Source organism: Mobula hypostoma, chromosome 1 (assembly GCF_963921235.1).
Source record: "Mobula hypostoma chromosome 1, sMobHyp1.1, whole genome shotgun sequence".
NCBI classification, from domain to species: Eukaryota; Metazoa; Chordata; class Chondrichthyes; order Myliobatiformes; family Myliobatidae; genus Mobula; species Mobula hypostoma.
Window position 1 is genome coordinate 51,488,894 of NC_086097.1, and position 19,535 is coordinate 51,508,428.

A 19,535-nucleotide genomic window follows, 5' to 3' on the forward strand; every position below is an offset into this window, starting at 1 on the left:
TTGAGGCCTAGAAGCTTAAAAAAGGAGTGCAAGCCAATGATCGACTATTTCTTGCTGATCTTGGTTGTTCAGCAGTGTCTGCCAGCCTCTCACTTGCTGCTGCCATTGAAAGGTGTCTTTGTGTGATGATATCTCGCTCACTGAATCCAGAGGAAGGAGTCGGTGTGTGAGTCTCTTGCTTGCTCCTCCCTGGGAAAGGCCTTTGCATTCAAATGGTCTCTCTCTCCCTCGAAGCTATCGGAGGATGGTACCAAAGTTCTGCAATTTATGGATTGTACTGTAGCCTAAATTGGACTCTTCTAATGTTTTTATATCCTTTGTTTTCCTCCATTCTTTCTTTAGCCATTTGCATGATTTATTTGTTTTTTTTGCACGCGTGTGTGTGTGTGTTGGGGGGGGCCTTGATGTTTTTGTCGTAATTTTCACGACTTGCTTTTTTGTGTGTGGGTTAGGGGAATTTAATGTTCTTGTTGCTGTTTGCATGATTTGTTTTTTTGTGCGTGGGAGGAGGTTTGATGTTTTCCTTTCAATGGCTTCCACAGTTTTCTTTGTTTCGTGGCTGTCTGAGAAAACAAATCTCAGAATTGTACACTGCATACATACTTTTATAATAAATGTAACTCGAACCTTGAACCTTGGTGTGAGTCCTGAGGCTCCTGTACCTTCTTCCTGATGGCAGCAGTGAGAAGAGAGCATGGCCTGGGTGGTGGGATCCCTGATGATGAATGCTGCTTTCCTGCGATAATGCTCAATGTTTATACTTGCTTATTATTATTATTATTTTTCTCTCTGCTAGGTTATGTATTGCATTGAACTGCTGCTGCTAAGTTAACAAATTTCACGTCACATGCCAGTGATAATAAACCTGATACTGATTCTGTAGGTGTGCTCAAGGGTGGAAGGGCTTTACCCATGATTGATCGGGCTGTGTCCACTACCATTTGTAGGATTTTCTGTTCAAGGGTATTTGGTGTTTCTACATCAGACTGTGTTGCAGCCAGTCTTCCCACTCATCTATAAATGTTTGTCAAAGTTTTAGGTGTCATGCCAAATCTTCGCAAAATCCTAAGGAAGCAGAGGAGTTGCTGTACTTTCTTTGTAATTGCACTTACGTGCTGGGCCCAGGATAGGTCCTCCAAAATGACACCACCAAGGAATTTAAAGTGCTAACCCTCTCCACTTCTGGTCCTCTGATGAGGACTAGCTCATGGACCTCTGGTTTCCTTCTCCTGATATTGAGGAAGAGGTTGTTGTTGTGGTACCACTCAACCAGATTTTCAATCTCCCTCCTATATGCTGATTCAGCCTATGACAGCAAACTTGAATATGGCACTGGAGCTATGCTTGGCCACACAGTTGTAAGTGTAAAGTGAGTAGAGCAGGAGGCTAAGCACAGCCTTATTAGGCACCTGTGCTGATGGAGAAAGAAGTGGAGGAGCTGTTGTTGCCAATCCGAACTGACTGGGGTCTGCAAGTAAGGAAATCGAAGATCCAATTGATATGTTTTGAGAGGATGGTAGTATTGAATGCCTATGAGGAGAGGAGAGATCGAGTCCCATAGCTGTTCCTCTGTGTCCCGCGTCCACACCTTTGTTGTCCTAATCTCTGCCTGTGTGCAGGTAGGAGAAGGACAGCCAAGTGATCAGATTTCCTGAAATACGGTCTGGGAATGGAACAGTAGGCATTCCTTATCTTAATATAACAGTGGTCTAGTGTTGGGACCGCTAGTGCTCCAGGTTATATGCTGATGATAATTGGGCAGAGATTGGGAAGTCCCTGACTATGATTTGAAATGGGTCAGGATGAATGGTTTTTTGCTGGAGACAGCATTATGCAGCATCTCAAGTGCTTGATTTATAGTTGCCCGCTGATGGTATGTAAACTCCAGTAAGGATTACGAATGAAAACTCCCTGGGTAAATAGAATGGACGGCATTTGATCATTATGTGTTCAAGTTCAGTGGAACATGAGTTTAGCAAAACTGCCACATTAGAGCACAACCAAAAGTTTATCATGAAACACACACCGCTACCTTTTATTTACTAAATAAAGGGGATGTTTCAATTTTTGTTGTGCTGAGCCCTGTTATAATTCTCTATTGTCCTTCCTTAAGGAAGAATAGGAAACTCTTTTCAATGCAAAAGCCAGTAACATTAGAGGCGAGTACCAACTTTTCTAATTGGAGGACAGCAGCCTGATTATTGGTTGACAATCATTATTTAAGGGTTACTATTCACGTTTCATTATTTATGGAATTATCGGAAAGTAATCATCTTAGTTTCAAGGTATCAGTTGATGAGACTCAATAGGTCATAACTTTGGCTCAGTAATCTTCAGCTACTTTATCCGGGACTGACCATCCTTCCACTGTTAAGGTGGGCAAATCAATGGCATGTGGAATCTTATTCAGTGTAATATGATGAATTTTGGAGATGTTTGATAAGGGTAGGGCCCTAGGGAGTACTTGATGTTGTCACTGATGTGGTGGACCACATCCCTGTATTTTTCCTTTCCACGTGCCTGACCAATATTTTTAAACACTGCAATTGAACTTGCCTCTACCACCTCCTCTGGCAGCTCATTCCATGAGCCCGCAAGTCCCTGTGTGGAAAAACTTGCCCCTTAGTTCCCTTTTATATCTTTCCCCTCTCACCTTAAACCTATGCTCCCAAGATTAAGACTCTCCTACACTGAGAAAAAGACTGTGACTACCTGCCCTTGTGGAAGTCATAACAAGGCAAGTGTAAAAATAATGTCCAGAGACAGATATTTCACAGGTGGGGTGTTGTCAACCCAGGCAAGGAAGGTCTCTGAACAGCATAGTTTCCTGTTGCACAGCATGGGGCTGGGCCCACTTGGCACACCAAGACAAAATAAAGATGCATATGAAGGATTCTAGGATGGCACTTACTATTATTCAATTATTTTACTAATTCTGAAGTATTATTCACCTTTAACATGTGGATTATATTGGCTATTAATATCTGTATTAACATAGTGTGATTGATGATTAATTATGCAAATATGGAATTTGTACAGCCACACGGTTACCAATTGGTCAATATCTGTATCCAAGTAGAGAATTTCTGTATAAAAATGGCATTTTTTGTTCAAACTTTAGACTTCAGTGATAGAGGCCATACTATTCACCTTGTGCACAGGTAAATAAAAGTGTGATTGAGGAATGAGTGCAAGTTTTAAGGGTCTAGTTAATCGGTGACAACATCCTATCTATGCCCCTCATAACTGTTTAAATTTCTCCTGAGGGTCAACCCTCAGGCTCCTTTACTCAGGGGAAAACAGTGCCAGCCTATCCAATCCCTCCTTATAACTCAAACTCTATAGTCTAAGCACCATCCTTAAAAACCTTTTCTGTGCCCTCTCCAGCTTTATCATATCATTCTTATAGCTGGCAACTGGAACTGCAAACAATATTTGAAGTGTGGTCTCTCCAATATTTTGTACAACTGTAACGTGACACCCCAATTCCTGTACTCAATCCCATGAAGACAAACATGGCATTTACTTTTTCACCTTCATTGCCATTTTAGCAAAGTACACTCAGCGGCCACAAAGATCTAATCATGTGGCAGCAACTCAATGCATAAAAGCGTGCAGACAAGGTTAAGAGGTTCAGTTATTGTTCAGACCAAACATCAGAATGGACAACTGAGTGTATGTACTTGAAAGCCAGGGTTTCTCTTTTCAACAAAACTCCTCGGTACAAAAAGAAGTAAAAATTACAGAACCTCATCTAAGGTTTTGAATGTTTTGCTACAGTTATATAAAGTATTTGAATAGTTATCTAAACCAGTAATTGAAATAAAAATGTATTTTCCAGGTAGCACAAAACAATCATGTAATAAAATTATAATGATTCATATTTGAATTCCAGACTGTAGTGTACTGCATTCTACTGAAATTGCCAATTTTGCATCACAACGTATTTAGAGTCTTGTCAATGGACCAAGCACAGCAAATCGGACCAGCTTAGACAGACGTCTTTAACCAGCCTGGACAAATTGGGCAGATCAGCTTGTTTCCATACTTTATAACTCTATGAATCTATGAAGAATTAACAGCAAACCAAAAGAGGCATTTGGTAACACAAATTTTGAACAGTAGACTTTGCTTAACCAGAAGGCAAACTGATTAGCAAGCACAAGACAGGTACTGAATAAAATTCAGCGTGGGTTAAAATGCAGGTAACAGAATGTTTGGTAGTTTTAAATTTATGGAGAAGGAAACTTATTATACAGAAGGTATTTCACAAATGGATTCTGAAGTTCTGCAAATATGATGTTATGTTCTGTAATACAATGTGAGGGCATTTTGTATCCAAACAAAATGAATGTACAATGTTTCATTTATTAACTTAAATAAGTGGAATGCACCATCATTTTCTGCATATGGCATTCTGCTGATGGCAAAAGGGCATGAAGGTTTCCAGTTTGTGTTTGCAAAAACGTTTCAACTGCAATATTAGTGAAAAAGTAGTAGTGAGAAAGAAAGTCTGAACTGGAACTAAGACAGAGAAAAGGTAATTAATTAATTCAAACACCAACCTGCCACCCATCTTTGATCTTCTGATTAAAAATGCCATATTCATATCTTATGCCATACCCATATGCAGCTAGGCCCAGTGTTGCCATGGAATCAAGGAAACAGGCTATTGGAAAAGTACAAGAGGAACAAAATTTTAAAATGGAAGTAAAATTGTACCAAAAATCCACAGATGATAGTCCATGTACCAGAATTACAAATTCCAACAAATTAAACTATTTTAGCTTATTAATAGGCTAACATTAACTCAACTGATGAGATTATACACTTAAATGAAATGAAATGCTCCCCCATTAATAAACAACGCTGCAAATTCCACAATACATGTTGGTAGGATATTTCTACAGAGTCAGCTAAATGATACAATGAATAAATGTCAGTTTTCACAATGCCCTCAGAAGTCGGACTTTTGTAAAAATAGAGACCTGTATTCTGAATTTATTTTCCTTTACATCCACTATAATATTCCATACTCAGTAGTGACTTGGCATCCCAAGTTATCCTCATTACCCAAGATATTATTCAATTACCAAATTGTTCAGCAATTTTCAGCTGTATATGCATTTTTCCAGGGTTAGCTGACTTTCTGGTAGTCTTTTTTTCAAGTATTGTTTTGTATATGAATATGAATATGAATATGAGTATATGAATAAATGTATCCTAACATATGGAACTTCAAACTTTCTCTTCTTTGAGGATAAATATAGAAGAAAGTAAATTTATACAGTGAGATAGAAAGGGAACTTGTTCATGCTTTGGGCACAGTAGGATATGAAATGCAGTATCTAACAGGGAAAAATTGTGAAATGACAACATACAGCTATCCCACACAAATATATTTATGAAAACTAAGAATAGAACTTTCCATAAAAATAATAAGTTTCCTATTGAAGGAACATCAATATTTTATTTGAAAAACAAATAGATTTCTCTATCTTAGGGATGCATGGAAGGCAGAAATGTGGAAGAATAAAATTACCTGCAAGCCTTCCTAAGCCTCCATTACCAAGACCAGCATCATTTTCAACTTCCTCCAATTCCTCAATATCTAAACCCATCTGTAGCAAACAAAGAATACAATATCAGACACAAATTCAAGGAACCAATTCTGTATATCCATTTCAACATTAAACTGAATTCAGATGATTTAGATGAAACCAGAAAGGCAGTAAGGATAAGATCCAAGGCATAATTTTATCTAGCAGTGAAATTTATGCAACCCTTTTAAATTTAAAACCATTAAAATAAATCAGAATAACCATCTCAAAACCGGCATATCTCCTAAATTCTTTTGCTTACAATAAACTGTTGTCAATATGTCCCACCCCCAAATTAAAGACAAGTACATCACTGCCAACATGAATATTTCTGCCACTAACCCAGCGTGCTAATAGGTTGTATATCATAAATCATTCCTGAAATTGTCATTCACCATGTTTTGTAGATAGCAATTTCACCTGGATTTTTTCTCTCTCTCTCTCTCTCTCTCTCTCTCTCTCTCACTTAGTTCTGCTCACAAATTTTGTTCCTGAAAATATCAGTCAAGTGCATAAGAGGGGAAGCATAATGGCAAACTGGTGGTGCTGCTGTCTCACAGCTCTAGTAACCTGGGTTCAATCCTGATCTCCAATGCTGACTGAATGAAACCTGGAACTCTCCCTGTGAGCACACAGAATTCTTCTGGATGCTTCAGTTTCCTCCTGAATCCCAAATGTGTTCATTGCTCCTGTGTGCAGGTGAGATAGAATCTTGCAAGTTGATGGGGGGGCAGGGATTGATGGGAAAGAGGATACAATAGATTATTGGGAAAATTAGTAGGGTGCTCTGTAAGCTGGCAGGTTGTGCAAAATTCAAATCTTTTATCAAATTCAGCCGAGTACTTATATTAATGGTTGTAACAAACAAAACACAAATTCTTAGGTAGTAACACAAATTAAGTGAAGTGGCCTATCCAACTCTTAAAACAAGTGGACAATAATTCTTGCATGCTCATTTTTTTTGTTTCTAAAGTAGGCCAAATATAATTTGAGGGTTTATATTCTCTAGTACCCTTTAAAAGAAAAAGAATTGTGGTAAAGGCAAATTTAATGCCAGTGTTCATTTATGAGTAAAAAATATCCGAACTGTTTATAAAATTAACAGGCAAAATAAAAATCTGAATCATAAATTAAAGGTACACATAACCAAAGGCTTTGTTATAAAGCTTGGTTTTAAGGAGCACCCTATAAGAGGAGAAAAAAAAAGAAGCTTGTGAGTGAAAACTTCACAGTTTTGGTTCTGGGTGCGGTAGTGAGGCAGTCCATAATCTTCTGTACTTATTTAGCCCATTATTAATAACTACAATGCTACATTGCTGGTGAAGTAAAAGGGAAGCGGTACTCTGAGCAATTAGTAGCCCAGCTGCATAAGAACATAAGAAATAGGAGCAGGAGTAGGCCATCCGGCCCATCGAGCCTGCACCACCATTCAATAAGATCATACCTGATCTGTCCATAAACTCAGCTCTATCTACCTGCCTTTACCCCATAACCCTTAATTCCCCTGCTATGTAAAAATCTACATAACTGTATCTTAAATATATTTAATAAAGAAGCCTCAACTGCTTTGCTGGGCGGAGAATTCCACAGATTTACCACTCTCTGGGAAAAACAGTTTCTCCTCATCTCTGCCCTAAATCTTCTCCCCTGAATCTTGAGGCAATGTCCCCTAGTTCTAGTCTCATCTACCAATGGAAACAACTTTCCTACTTCTATCTTGTCAATCCCTTTCAAAATGTTGTGTGTTTCTATAAGATCCCCTCTCATTCTTCTGAACTCCAGAGAGTGAAGTCCCAGGCGACTCAATCTCTCCTCATAGGTTAACCCCTTCATCTCTGGAATCAACTTGGTGAACCTCCTCTGCACTGCCTCCAAAGCCAGTATATCCTTCCTCAAGTATGGAGACCAGAACTGCACACAGTACTCCAGGTGCGGCCTCACCAGTGCCTTGTATAGTTGCAGCATGACCGCCCTGCTCTTGAATTCAATCCCTCTAGCAATGAAGACCAACATTCCATTTGCCTTCTTAATAACCTGTTGTACCTGCAAGCCAACTTTTTGCGATTCATGAACAAGCACTCCCAAGTCCCTCTGCACAACAGCATACTGCAATCTTTCACCATTTAAATAATAATCTGCTCTTTTCTTATTCCTTCCAAAGTGGATGATCTTGCATTTACCAATGTTGTATTCCATCTGCCAGACCTTGGCCCACTCACTTAACCTTTCTATATCCCTCTGCAGACTCTCCACCTCCTCTGTACAATTTGCTTTTCCACTCAGTTTAGTGTCATCAGCAAATTTTGTTATGCTACACTCAGTCCCCTCTTGCAAATCATCAATGTAAATGGTAAACAGCTGTGGGCCCAGCACCGACCCCTGCGGCACCCCACTCACCACTGACTGCCAACTGGAGAAACACCCATTTATACCAACTCTCTGCCTTCTATTGGTTAACCAATCCACAATCCATGCCAATACTCTTCCTCCAACCCCATGCATCTGTATCTTATTTATAAGTCTCTTCTGCGGCACCTTATCAAACGCCTTCTGGAAATCCAAGTATACGACATCCACCTGTTCCCCTCTATCCACTGCACTCATTATGTCCTCAAAGAACTCCAGTAAGTTTGTCAAACAGGACCTGCCCTTTCTAAATCCATGCTGCATCTGTCTAATGGAACCACTCCTTTCTAAATGTTTTGCTATTTCTTCCTTAATGACAGCTTCAAGCATTTTCCCAACTACAGACTTTAAGATAATTGGCCTATAGTTGCCCATCTTTTGCTTACAGCCTTTTTAAAAAAGTGGCGTGACATTTGCTGTCTTCCAATCCACCGGGACCTGCTGAGAGTCTAGAGTTTTGGTAAATGATTACCAACACATCTACAATAACCTCTGCCAATTCCCTCAGAACCCTGGGATGCATCCCATCAGGACCAAGGGACTTATCTATCTTCAGGCCCTCTAGTTTGCTCATTACTATCTCTTTAGTGACAATGATTTTATCGAGGTCCTCAGCTCCCATTTCGTCCATAACATCACTCTTTGGCATATTAGACATGTCCTCCACCATGAAGACCGACACAAAATAGTCGTTCAAGATCTCAGCCATTTCCTTATCACCCAATATTAATTTCCCCTTCCTGTCTTCCAAGGGACCTACATTGACTTTAGCCACCCTCTTCTGCTTTATATATTTATAAAAACTTTTGCTATCTGTTTTTTATATTTTGTGCTAATTTACTTTCATACTCTATCTTCCCTTTCCTTATTTCTCGTTTAGTTGTTCTTTGTTGCTTTTTAAAGTTTTCCTAATCCTCTAGTCTCCCACTACTCTTTGCGACTTTGTACACATGAGCTTTTAATTTGATACTATTTTTTATTTCCTTAGTTATCCAAGGCTGACTCTCCCCACACTTACTGTTCTTACTTTTGACTGGAATATACTTTTGTTGAGCACTGTGAAAAATCTCTTTGAAAGTATTCCACTGTTCCTCAACTGTCCTACCAAATAGCTGCAACATGATGAAGCTGAATGAGATGAATTTAGACTGCACTATCAATGTACTACCCTTGGATTGGAGAAAGACAGAAGGAATGGGATGGAAATGAGTTCTGGAAATATGATTTAACAACTAATTGAAAATGGAAAAGCAGAGGAAACTGGGATCACAACGCAACCCCAGGACCAACATTTGAAAAGAAAGGGTAGCTTCAAATCTGACTGAGACTAATCATCTGGCGTCTTGATGAACAGTGTACTGAGGAAGATGTAAGTGCTTGATGGGTGCCTTTACAATTAAGAATTTGAAATAAGCTACGAGGGGTGATTGATAAGTTTGTGGCCTAAGGTAGAGGGAGTCAATTTTAGAAAACCTAGCACATTTATTTTTCCCACATTTACACATTTAGTCCAGTGGTCGTGAAACATACGGATCCCTTCTTTGTAGAAGTCGGAGTCTTGGACCTCCAGAAGAGGTCCACAGCATGGGTGATTGATAAGTTCGTGACCTAAGGTAGAAGGAGATGAGTTATTAACTTCAAACTTTCTGCATTTTCACTCAAAGAGTTGAACTGCATGTGCATGTAACGAGAGCTGTATAACTCATCTCCTTCTACCTTAGGCCACGAACTTATCAATCACCCCTGCTGTGAACCACCTGGAGGTCCAAGACGGTCTCGTTACGTGCACATGCAGTTCAACTCTTTGAGTGATAATGCAGAAAGTTTGAAGTTAATAACTCATGTCCTTCTACCAGAGGCCACAAAGTTATCAATCACCGCTGCTGTGGACCACTTCTACAAAGAAGGGATCCGTATGCTTCACGACCGCTGGACTAAATGTGTACATGTAGGAGGGGACTATGTTGAAAAATAAATGTGCTAGGTTTTCTAAAACTGACTCCTTCTACCTTAGGCCACAAACTTATCAATCACCCCTCGTAAATATACCTTTCATCAGTTGTCAGTGATATCTCTCAATACTCAGCATAATACTTGGCAGCCAAAGCTGTACTGCAACGATTCAAACTAGGTGTCCAATTGATGTAGTACAAATTTCCCAAAAAGCAATAATATTTGAGGTTAATAATATAATGTTTTGTAATTTTTTTCTTTAAAAGAAAATCATTTACTAACCTGGTACATAGCTTCATCACAGGAACTTTCTATACCCAAATTAATCATTGTATTCTGCAAGGTGCGACCCATGTAGAACTCCAGAGACAAATAGTAAATCCGCTGAAAAATAGTTATCTATCATGTGCAAATGCAAATTAGACATGAATACTAAGAACTACATGCTACATAAATTTCATGCTGATTCTGGAATCATCAAACAATAAAGCCCATTGTACTTCTGTTGAGCCTTTGAAAGAGTATCCAGTAAATCCCATGTTCCATTCTTTGCTATAGCCCTGAAAATCACGTGGATTTTTTGTGCATTGGTTATAAATCTTTAAATCAATGAAAACATGTTTTCTCCACCTATTCTATTAAAATCCCTCAATTTTGAGCTGCTCCATTAAATTCCTATTTTCTTTCGCTCGGAGGAAAATAATCCCATCTTCTCTAATCTAAAGAAGTTCAGTGTCCATTGCTGGTATCGTTCTGATAAATTTCCTACACCAATCTAAAGCATGATGTCCAAACCCTATCTTAGCTGAATACTATGCTTCTGATTTATATAGGTCCATCTCAGTTTCCCTAAATTCTGTATCCTCTGTCCTACTTGTAAAGTTCAGGATCTCATGTTTATTGAAGAAAAATTAATTTCCTCTGTCACCTACAAAGATGGACTTGAGAGCTCATGCAATCTGTTCATCTGCATTATACAATAATACAATTTACCTGACTCTCCCCAGTTTGATTTGTGAAGTGAGCTGCTTCACACTTTTCTATCTTTAATTTGATCTGCCATTTAGCTATCAATTTTATCTGCTTATATTCTTCTCAAATATGCTAAAAGGTTCTTTATTTATTAATTTCCAAATGTCCATTATCTGAAAATGTTTAAGTTATGCCCCTCAAACCAGACCATATATAATACAATAAGCTCTGGGCCTCAATTCTATGTCCAGGCAAATATAATTATGTAGTTTCCTCCAGGGCAATTTGTATCCAAGCTGCAACTTTAATTCTAAACACAAGGTTTGCTGATGCTTCTCTGGAAAGTTTAAACTCGTTTTGCAGGGGGCTGAGAACCAGAGCACAAGGTCAGTAAGGGAAGGATCAGACCAGAAGGTAGATGGCAGGAAAAGTATTGAAAGGCAAACTGGAAATAACGGGTATGATGGGTCAGATAGTTCAAAGTGTGCATATTTTAGTGCTAGGAGTAATATGGGTAAGGTTGATGAACTTAGATCATGGATCAGTCCATGGAACTATAATGCTGAGAGAGTGGCAGGAATAGGTGATTAATGTACCAGGTTTTCAAAATTTTAGAAAAGATAGAGGAGGTAAAAGGGGTGGGGGCTGGAGATGCACTCAGGGATAATATCATAGCTGCACTCAGAGGAGACATAACGAAGGGGTCAGAGACTGAGTCTATTTGGGGGGAAACTCAGGAATGGGATTGTACTACAGACCCTTAATAACCACTGGGACATTGAGGAACAGATAGTAATCAGATTAAGGAAATGTGTTAAAATAATAGGGCTGTTGTCATAGGGGATTTCAACTTCCCTAATATAAACTGGGACCTTCTTAGTGTAAGGGGTTTAGATGGGGCAGAATTTGTAAAAGTGTATCCAGGAAAGTTTCTTAAATCAAAATGTGAACGGCCTTACAAGAGGAGTGGCTGTACTGGACGTGACGTTGGGCAATGAACCTGGTCAGGCACTTGACCTTTCAGTAGGTAAACAGCTAGGAAACAGTGACCACAACTCCTTAACTTTCAGGGTATCTACTGTATAGATAAGGATAGGTATGGTCCTTGTGGGAGAGTTTTAAATTGGAGTAGGGCAAATTATGAGGGCATTAGGCAGGAACTAAGTAGTGTTAATTGGGAACACTTTTTACTACATCAGAAATATGGAGGGTATTTTAAGATCATTTGCAGAGTACAGGAAAGGTATGTTCCTGTTAGAAGGAAGGACAGGGATGAAAAGATTAAGAGACCCTTGGATGTCCAGAGATGTGATAAATTTAGTCAAGAAGAAAAAGGGAAAGTATGTTAAGCTTCGGAAGTCAGGATCTAATAAAGCACACAAGAAGTGTAAAGAAGCCAGAAAAGAACTAAAAAAGGGAATTGGGAACACCAGAGGCCATGAAAAGTCCCTGGCAAGTAGGATTAGGACTAAGGCATTCAATACATACATCAAGAGTAAGAGGATAACTAGGGAGAGGAGGTGAAACCACACAAGGATAGAAGGGGGAACATTTGCTTGGATGCAGAGAATGTGAGTAAGGTACTTAAAGAGTACTTTTCTTCAGTATTTACCAAGGAAATACTGAAGAAATGGAGGACCAGGAGATCAGTGCTGAGTGTATAAATACATTGGGGCATTTAAAGATCAAGGAGGAAGTGTTGGGTCTCCTAATAAGTATTAAGGTGGCCATAGTGCCTGATGGGGTTTACCTGAGGTTATTGAAAGAGGCAAGAGACAAGATACTGGGTCCTTGACCAGTATATTTGTGTCCTCGCTAGCCACAGGCGAGGTCCCAGAGGACTGGTAAGTGGCTAATGCTGTAACTCTATTTAACAAGGAAACAAGAAAAAACCCTGGGAACTATAAACTGGGTGAGTCTCACATCAGTTGTAGGGAAACTGCTGGAGAAAATTCTTAGGGATAGGACGTATATGCACTAGGAAACACATGGCCTAATTAGGAAAAGCTAGCATGGCTTTGTGCGTGACAAGTCATGCCTTATCAACTTGAGTTTTTTGACAAAGTGATGAGAGAGATTGATGAGGGTAGGGCAGTGGATGTTGCCTACATGGATTTTAGTAAGGAATTTGACAAAGTCCCTCATGGGAGGCTAATCCAGAAGATTAATACGCATGGGTCCACAGTGAATTGGCTGTTTAGATTCAGAACTGGCTTGCGCATCGAAAACAGAGGGTAGTGGTTGAAGAAACTTATTTGAGCTGGAGGTCTATAATTAGTGGAGTTCCAAAGGGATCTGTGCTGGGACCTCTGCTGTTTGTAATGTATATAGATGACCTAGATGAAAATGTGGATGGGTGAGTTAGTAAATTTGCAGATGATACCAAGATTGGTGGAGTTGTGGATAGTGTAGAAGATTGGCAAAGAATACAGCACAATATAGATTAGTTGCATATATGGGCTAAGAAATAGCAGGTGGAACTTAACCCAGATAAATGTGAAGTGTGGCACCTCGGTAGGGCAAATGCAAGAAGACAGTACACTGTTAAAAGTGGCTACACAGGTTGATAAGGTGTTTATGGCGGCTTATGGAATGCTTGTTTTTATTAGTTGAGGCATTGAGTTCAAAAGTCAGGAGGTTAGGTTGCAACTTTATAAAGTCTAGTTTGACCACATCTGGAGTATTGCATATAGTTCTGGTTGCCCCACCATGGGAAGAATGCTGAGGCTTTGGAGAGGGTGCAGAAGAGGATTACAAGGATGCTGCCTGGTTTCGAGAGCATGTACTATCATGAGAGGCTGGATAGACTTCGGTTGTTTTCTCTGGAGCCTCGGAGGTTAAGGGGAGGTCTGACAGAGGTTTACAAAATTATGAGAGGCATAGATAGAGTGGACAGAAAGTATCCGTTTCCCAGAGCTGAAATGTCTAATACTAGAGGGTGAAGGTGACAGGGGGTAAGTTCACAGGGGGTGTGAGGGGTAAACGTTTTACTCAGAGTCGTGGATGCCTAGAATGCGCTGGCTGGTATGGTAGTAGAGGCAAATACATTAGAGGCCTTTAAGAGACGTTTGGATAGGCACATGCATAGAAGAAAGATGGAGGCATATGGACATGGTGCAGATAGGATGGTTTAGTGTGTCTGGGTGTTTTTGATTTGCTGTTTAGCTGATTCAGCACAAAACTGTGGGCCAAATGGTCTGTTCCTGTGCTGTACTCTTCTATGCTCTATGGTTTAAGAGAATCTGCAGATGCTGGAAATACAGAATAACACATCCAAAAAGCTGGAGGAACCCAGAGGCTTAGGCAGCATAAACAGTTGATGTTTCAGGTCAAGACCCTTCATCAGGACTGGAAAGAAGGGGAAGAAACCAGGGTGGGTGATGGAGGATGAAATGAGAAGTTGAGAGGTGATAAGTGGAAAAGGGAAAAGCCTGAAGAAGGAGGAATCTGAAGTGGACCATGGGAGAAAAGGAAGGAGGAGGGGCACCGAAGGGATGTGATTGACAGCTGAGAAAAGAAAAGAGAGGAGCAAAAGTGGGGTGTGGATAAAGAGGGAAGGGGGAAAATATCTTAAACTCCCCACTTTCTGCAGGGATTGCTCTCTCCATGATTCCCTTGTCCATTCAGTCCCTCGCCACTAATCTCCCTCCTGGCACATATCCCTGAAATCACAAGAACTGCTACACTTGCCCATTCACCTTCTCTCTCACCTCCATTCAGAACTGCAAGCAGTCTTTCTAGCTGAAGCAACACTTCACTTACGAGTCTATTGATCCAATGCTCCTGATGCAGCCTCATCTACATCAATGAGACCAGATGTGGATTGTGGGACTGCTTATTGAGCACCTTTGCTCTGTCTTCAGAAAGCCGGATTTCCTGGTGGCCAACCATTCTAATTCCAATCTCCTTTCACATTCTGACTTGTCATCCATGGCTCTTCTACTGCCACAATGAGGGCACTGTCAGGTTGGAGGACCAATACCTCATATTCTGTCTGGGTACTCTCCAACCTGATGGCATGAACATCGATTTCTCCAACTTCTGGTAATTATTCCCTCACACCCTTTCCTCTTCTTTCATTCCCATGACCTACCTCTTCTCTTCTCAGTTGCCAATCTCCTCCCCGTTGTGCCCTTCCTTCTTCCTTTTCTCCCATGGTCCACTCTCTTTTCCTATCAGATTCCCTCTTCTTCAGCCCTTTTCCACTTAATACTCCCAGCTTATCACTTCACCCTCCCCCACCCTACCTTCCCCCTCACCTGCCTTCACCTATCACCTATTTGTATTCCTTCCCTCCTCCCCATTCTGGTTTCTTCCCCACTTCCATTCCAGTCCTGATGAAGGGTCTCAGCCTGAAACATCAACTTGTTTATTCCTTTCCATAGATGTTGCATGACCTATTGCATTCCTCCATAATTTTGTATGTGTTACTTTAATTCTATTGGGACTTCAATTTTGCTAGCGTTGTTTCTATGAATATGATCTACACAATATCATATGGACTGTCTACATTTTAACATTGTTAGTTATCATTTATCATAGTTTGGTTTTCTGCATGCCAAAAATATTTTTTCCATATTAAAAAGAGAAATGCCAGTTTTGTAGTTTTGTACATTTAATCAGAAATTAACTTTCAAGCAGGAGTTATTGTTTTCTTGAACAAAATATGATGGATATCCAAACACACTCTCTAACTCCATGAACAGGCAGGGTTCATTATTTACAATCTAACTAAAAAGCTCCCCCAAATACTAAAGGAATTCAAAGCTACTTAGATTTAATGCCGTGCATACACTATTTCCCACTGTTGCCATTTTTTGAAACTGAATGAAAAACTGAGAAAGTCCTAAAGGTGAGCTTTTCATTCAAAACAAATTGTTTTAAATTTTTGTTACGTCTCCATCTAAATATGCCATGTGTAATCATTGTAGTTTATAATAAATCGAACAATCAATGTAATATAGAGTACACTCAAATCAGCGTGAGTTCATCAGTCTGATGGCCTGGTGGAAGAAGCTGTCCTGGAGCCTGATGGTCCTGGCTTTTATGCTGCGGTACCGCTTCCCAGATGGTAGCAGCTGGAATACTTGGGTCGCCAATGATCCTTCAGGCCCTTTTTACACACCTATCTTTGTAAATGTCCTGAATCATGGGAAGTTCACAGCTACAGATGGGCTGGGCTGTCCGCATCACTCTCTGCAGTCCTGCGATTAAGGGAATGATGCAGCCAGTCAGTATGCTCTCAATTGTGCCCCTGTAGAAAGTTCTTAGGACTTGAGGGCCCATACCAAACTTCCTCAACCGTCTGAGGTGAAAGAGGTGCAGTTGTGCCTTTTTCACCACACAGCTGGTGTGTACAAACCACGTGAGGTCCTCAGTGATGTGGATGCCAAGGAACTTGAAGCTGTTTACCCTCTCAACCCCCGTTCCATTGATGTCAATAGAGGTTAGCCCATCTCCATTCCTCCTGTAGTCCACAACCAGCTCCTTTGTTTTTGCGACATTGAGGGAGAAGTTGTTTTCTAGACATCACTGTGTTAGAGAGATGACTTCTTCCCTATATTATTTGAGATAAGGCTAATCAATGTAGTGTTGTTGGCAAATTTAATTAGCAGATTGGAGCTATGGGTGGTGACACAGAGAGTAAAGGAGAGGACTCAGTATGCAGCCCTGAGGGGCTCCTGTATTGAGAGTAAGAGGGTTGGAGGTGAGGGAGCCCACTCTTACAACCTGTTGGCGATCTGACAGGTAGTCCAGGATCCAGCTGCACAAGGCAGGGTCAAGGTCGAGGTCTCTGAGCTTCTTTTCGAGCCTGGATGGAACTATGGTGTTGAATGATGAACTGTAGTCCAAGAACAGCATTCTCACATAAGCATCCTTCTTCTCCAGATGTAGAAGGACGGTATGTAGAGCAGTGGCTATTGCGTTGTCTGTCGATTGGTTATGTCATTAGTGCGAATTGTAGGGGGTCCAGTTTGGGTGGTAGCAAGCTGCAGATGTAATCCTTGACCAGCCTCTCAAAGCATTGGCTTATTATTGAGATGAGTGCGACAGAACGCCAGTCATTCAGGCATTTACCTTGGTCTTTTTTGGTACAGGGACAATGGTGGATAATTTGAAGCAGGAGGGCACTCTACACTGGGAGAGGGAGAGGTTAAAAATATCAGTAATCACACCTGTCAGTTGTGCTGCGCACATCCTGAGTACTCGCTCTGGAATGCCGTCTGGTCCCGCAGCCTTGTGACTGTCCACTCGTTTGAAACATCTGTGTACCTCAGCCTCAAAGATGACCAGGTTGCAGGTTGTAGCAGTGGCTTTCCTGGGATGCTCAGAATTAGCAACATCGAACCAAGCATAAAAGCGATTGAGCCCATCTGGGAGAGTGGCCGCGACATTGGCGGCACCACAGTGTTTGGCTTTGAAGTCTGTGATGGTATGTAGCCCTTGCCACAAGTCACGTGTACTATTCTTTGTGAATCTTGACTCAGTCTTCTCCCTATATTGTTGTTTTGCAGCCTGGCATGTCATTATTCCATTAATTGAAAACTGTCTAAAAATTACGAATACAGGTAAATGCAAACTTGTTGATTTTTCTTGTATTCTTAGTAGGCACTTCTCATGAATGAACTGTGGTAAATAGAATTATGTGTGTACATAATATGTCCAATGAATTAGAGAGAGAACACACTTATTCATCTGTTTTATCTCAAGGACTTCTCAGTTCCCAGAGAACTTCAATCCAAACTGAAAGTGTTTCTTTATTTCAAACTCTTCATAATCAATGAACAAGTTCGAGATAGTAAATGTGGCAGTTAATTTTAACAGATTAAATAAAAAAAATACTTTTTATGTTTTATGTATGACATTATCTGTCATTCTTTAAAAGATGTTAATTGAGAGATAAATGATATTCAGAATGGTGAAGAAACCGTTCACATTTTCTTTGGATTCTGGGTGACCTTTTATATTAATGCAAGAAAGAAGCTATGACTTGGTTTGGCAAGCTGACTTGTAAGCTGCCACAGAAACCGGTGAACACACAGATGGCACCTACAGAAATGGAAAGCTCTGTAATATTAGCCTAAATTATATCCTTCTGACCCAAGACATATGCCTCGATTAACATGAAGCTTAGGTGACCTGTCTCTTGTAAATTTAGTGAAGCACCTGACATAGAACGTTGGTCGATGTATGAAACGAAGAAAAAAGAATGTTTATTGTAGGGATGATGCTCACTTCTCTTTTTAATGTCAAGCAACCTAAGTTGAAGGTATAATTGAAGTTCAATGATGAGCAAGACTTCCTCCACGTTACTCAGTACTAAATCACAAATATTCTATTTTATGCCAAGTTACTTAACTTTCTGGAATGTGGTCCAGTAATTTTGTATCAGATTCCTGTTCTGCTTCAGACCACTAAGCATTGAACTAAGTATTACATGGTTTTTGCCTTGTTGATTCCTTAGAAGTTATTCTGAGGATATTTCTGAAACTACGGGTGAGCAGAAGGCCTAGATCAAGATGGTCAGGTTGAAACCCAGAGCCTAAATTGGGAAGAGACTGGGATTAAGAGCCTGGAGGATCCCAGGTGCATATATCTTCTTATATTCAGTCATAGAATGCTACAGCACAGAAAAAGACCCTTCGGCCCATCTAATCCATGCCAAACTAGTATTCTGCCTGGTCCCATCGAACTGCACCTGGATCACAGCCCTGCATATCTCCCCCATCTATCCAAATTTCACTTAAATGTTGAAATTTAACCTGCACCCACCACTCTGACAGGCAGCTTATTCCACACTCTCACCACCCTCTGAGTGAAGATGTTTCCCATCATGTTCATTTCACCTTTTGTCCTTAACTCAAGACCTCTAGTTTCAATCTTACCATTAGTCTACATTAAAAGAAATTTATCAGTCCCAATTTAAAAAAAACATCCAAACTGAATCCCAAAATTAAGACAACACAAAATTATCCAATATTAAATTCTCTCTCCATTTATTTTAGAGCTATTTATATCTGTATTTTAAGATGTGCAGGCAGTTTCAACTTTCATTACCCCAGTAATATTGCTACTTGGGAATCTACTCATGGTAATAGTGTTTGGCTAGTCTTCTCCAAGCCATTGTACTTTTCTCAAAAGTTGCAGTGCTGTATCAGGAAATAGCTAATCTTCCGTTTGTATTCTTTTATTCTACAAGGAAGATAAAATCTATCTTTAATTAAATTGAATATTAAAAAATGTTTACCATACCTTCCTGTTTTTGAATTCTTTAACTCTATTGATGAAGGCAAAGCCTTTTTTGATTTGTTCTGCTCCTTACAAAAATGTGTGTGTCTGTTGATGCACATGCATGTTGCCTCTGGGAGACATTTCCATACTGTGGAAGCCATTGTTCTGATTATTATCTTCTAAAATTTTATGTTCTCAAATGGCTGCTGCAGGTTGGAGAGTGACAAATGGGACCCCATTAATTAAATAAACAAGAGAGAGAAAATAGGGAACTACAGACCTCTTAGCCTGCATCTGCAAGTTGGAAAATGTTTAAATTTATAATAATGAATGTGATATCACTACACTTAGAATAAGCAATAATATTTTTGA

At 40.0% G+C, this 19,535-nt stretch overlaps 1 protein-coding gene across 1 annotated transcript in view; it reads right to left on the reverse strand.

Annotated features, from left to right (window-relative positions):
* The window catches only part of pygl (phosphorylase, glycogen, liver), a 130,943-nt gene that overhangs the window by 106,901 nt on the left and 4,507 nt on the right, over nucleotides 1-19,535 (reverse strand). The window contains exons 2-4 of the mRNA XM_063048653.1: nucleotides 10,242-10,343; nucleotides 5,543-5,621; nucleotides 4,566-4,669 (exon numbers count right to left, since the gene is read on the reverse strand). Coding sequence (XP_062904723.1) covers nucleotides 4,566-4,669; nucleotides 5,543-5,621; nucleotides 10,242-10,343 — 285 coding nt within the window. The remainder of the gene's footprint in view (nucleotides 1-4,565; nucleotides 4,670-5,542; nucleotides 5,622-10,241; nucleotides 10,344-19,535) is intronic.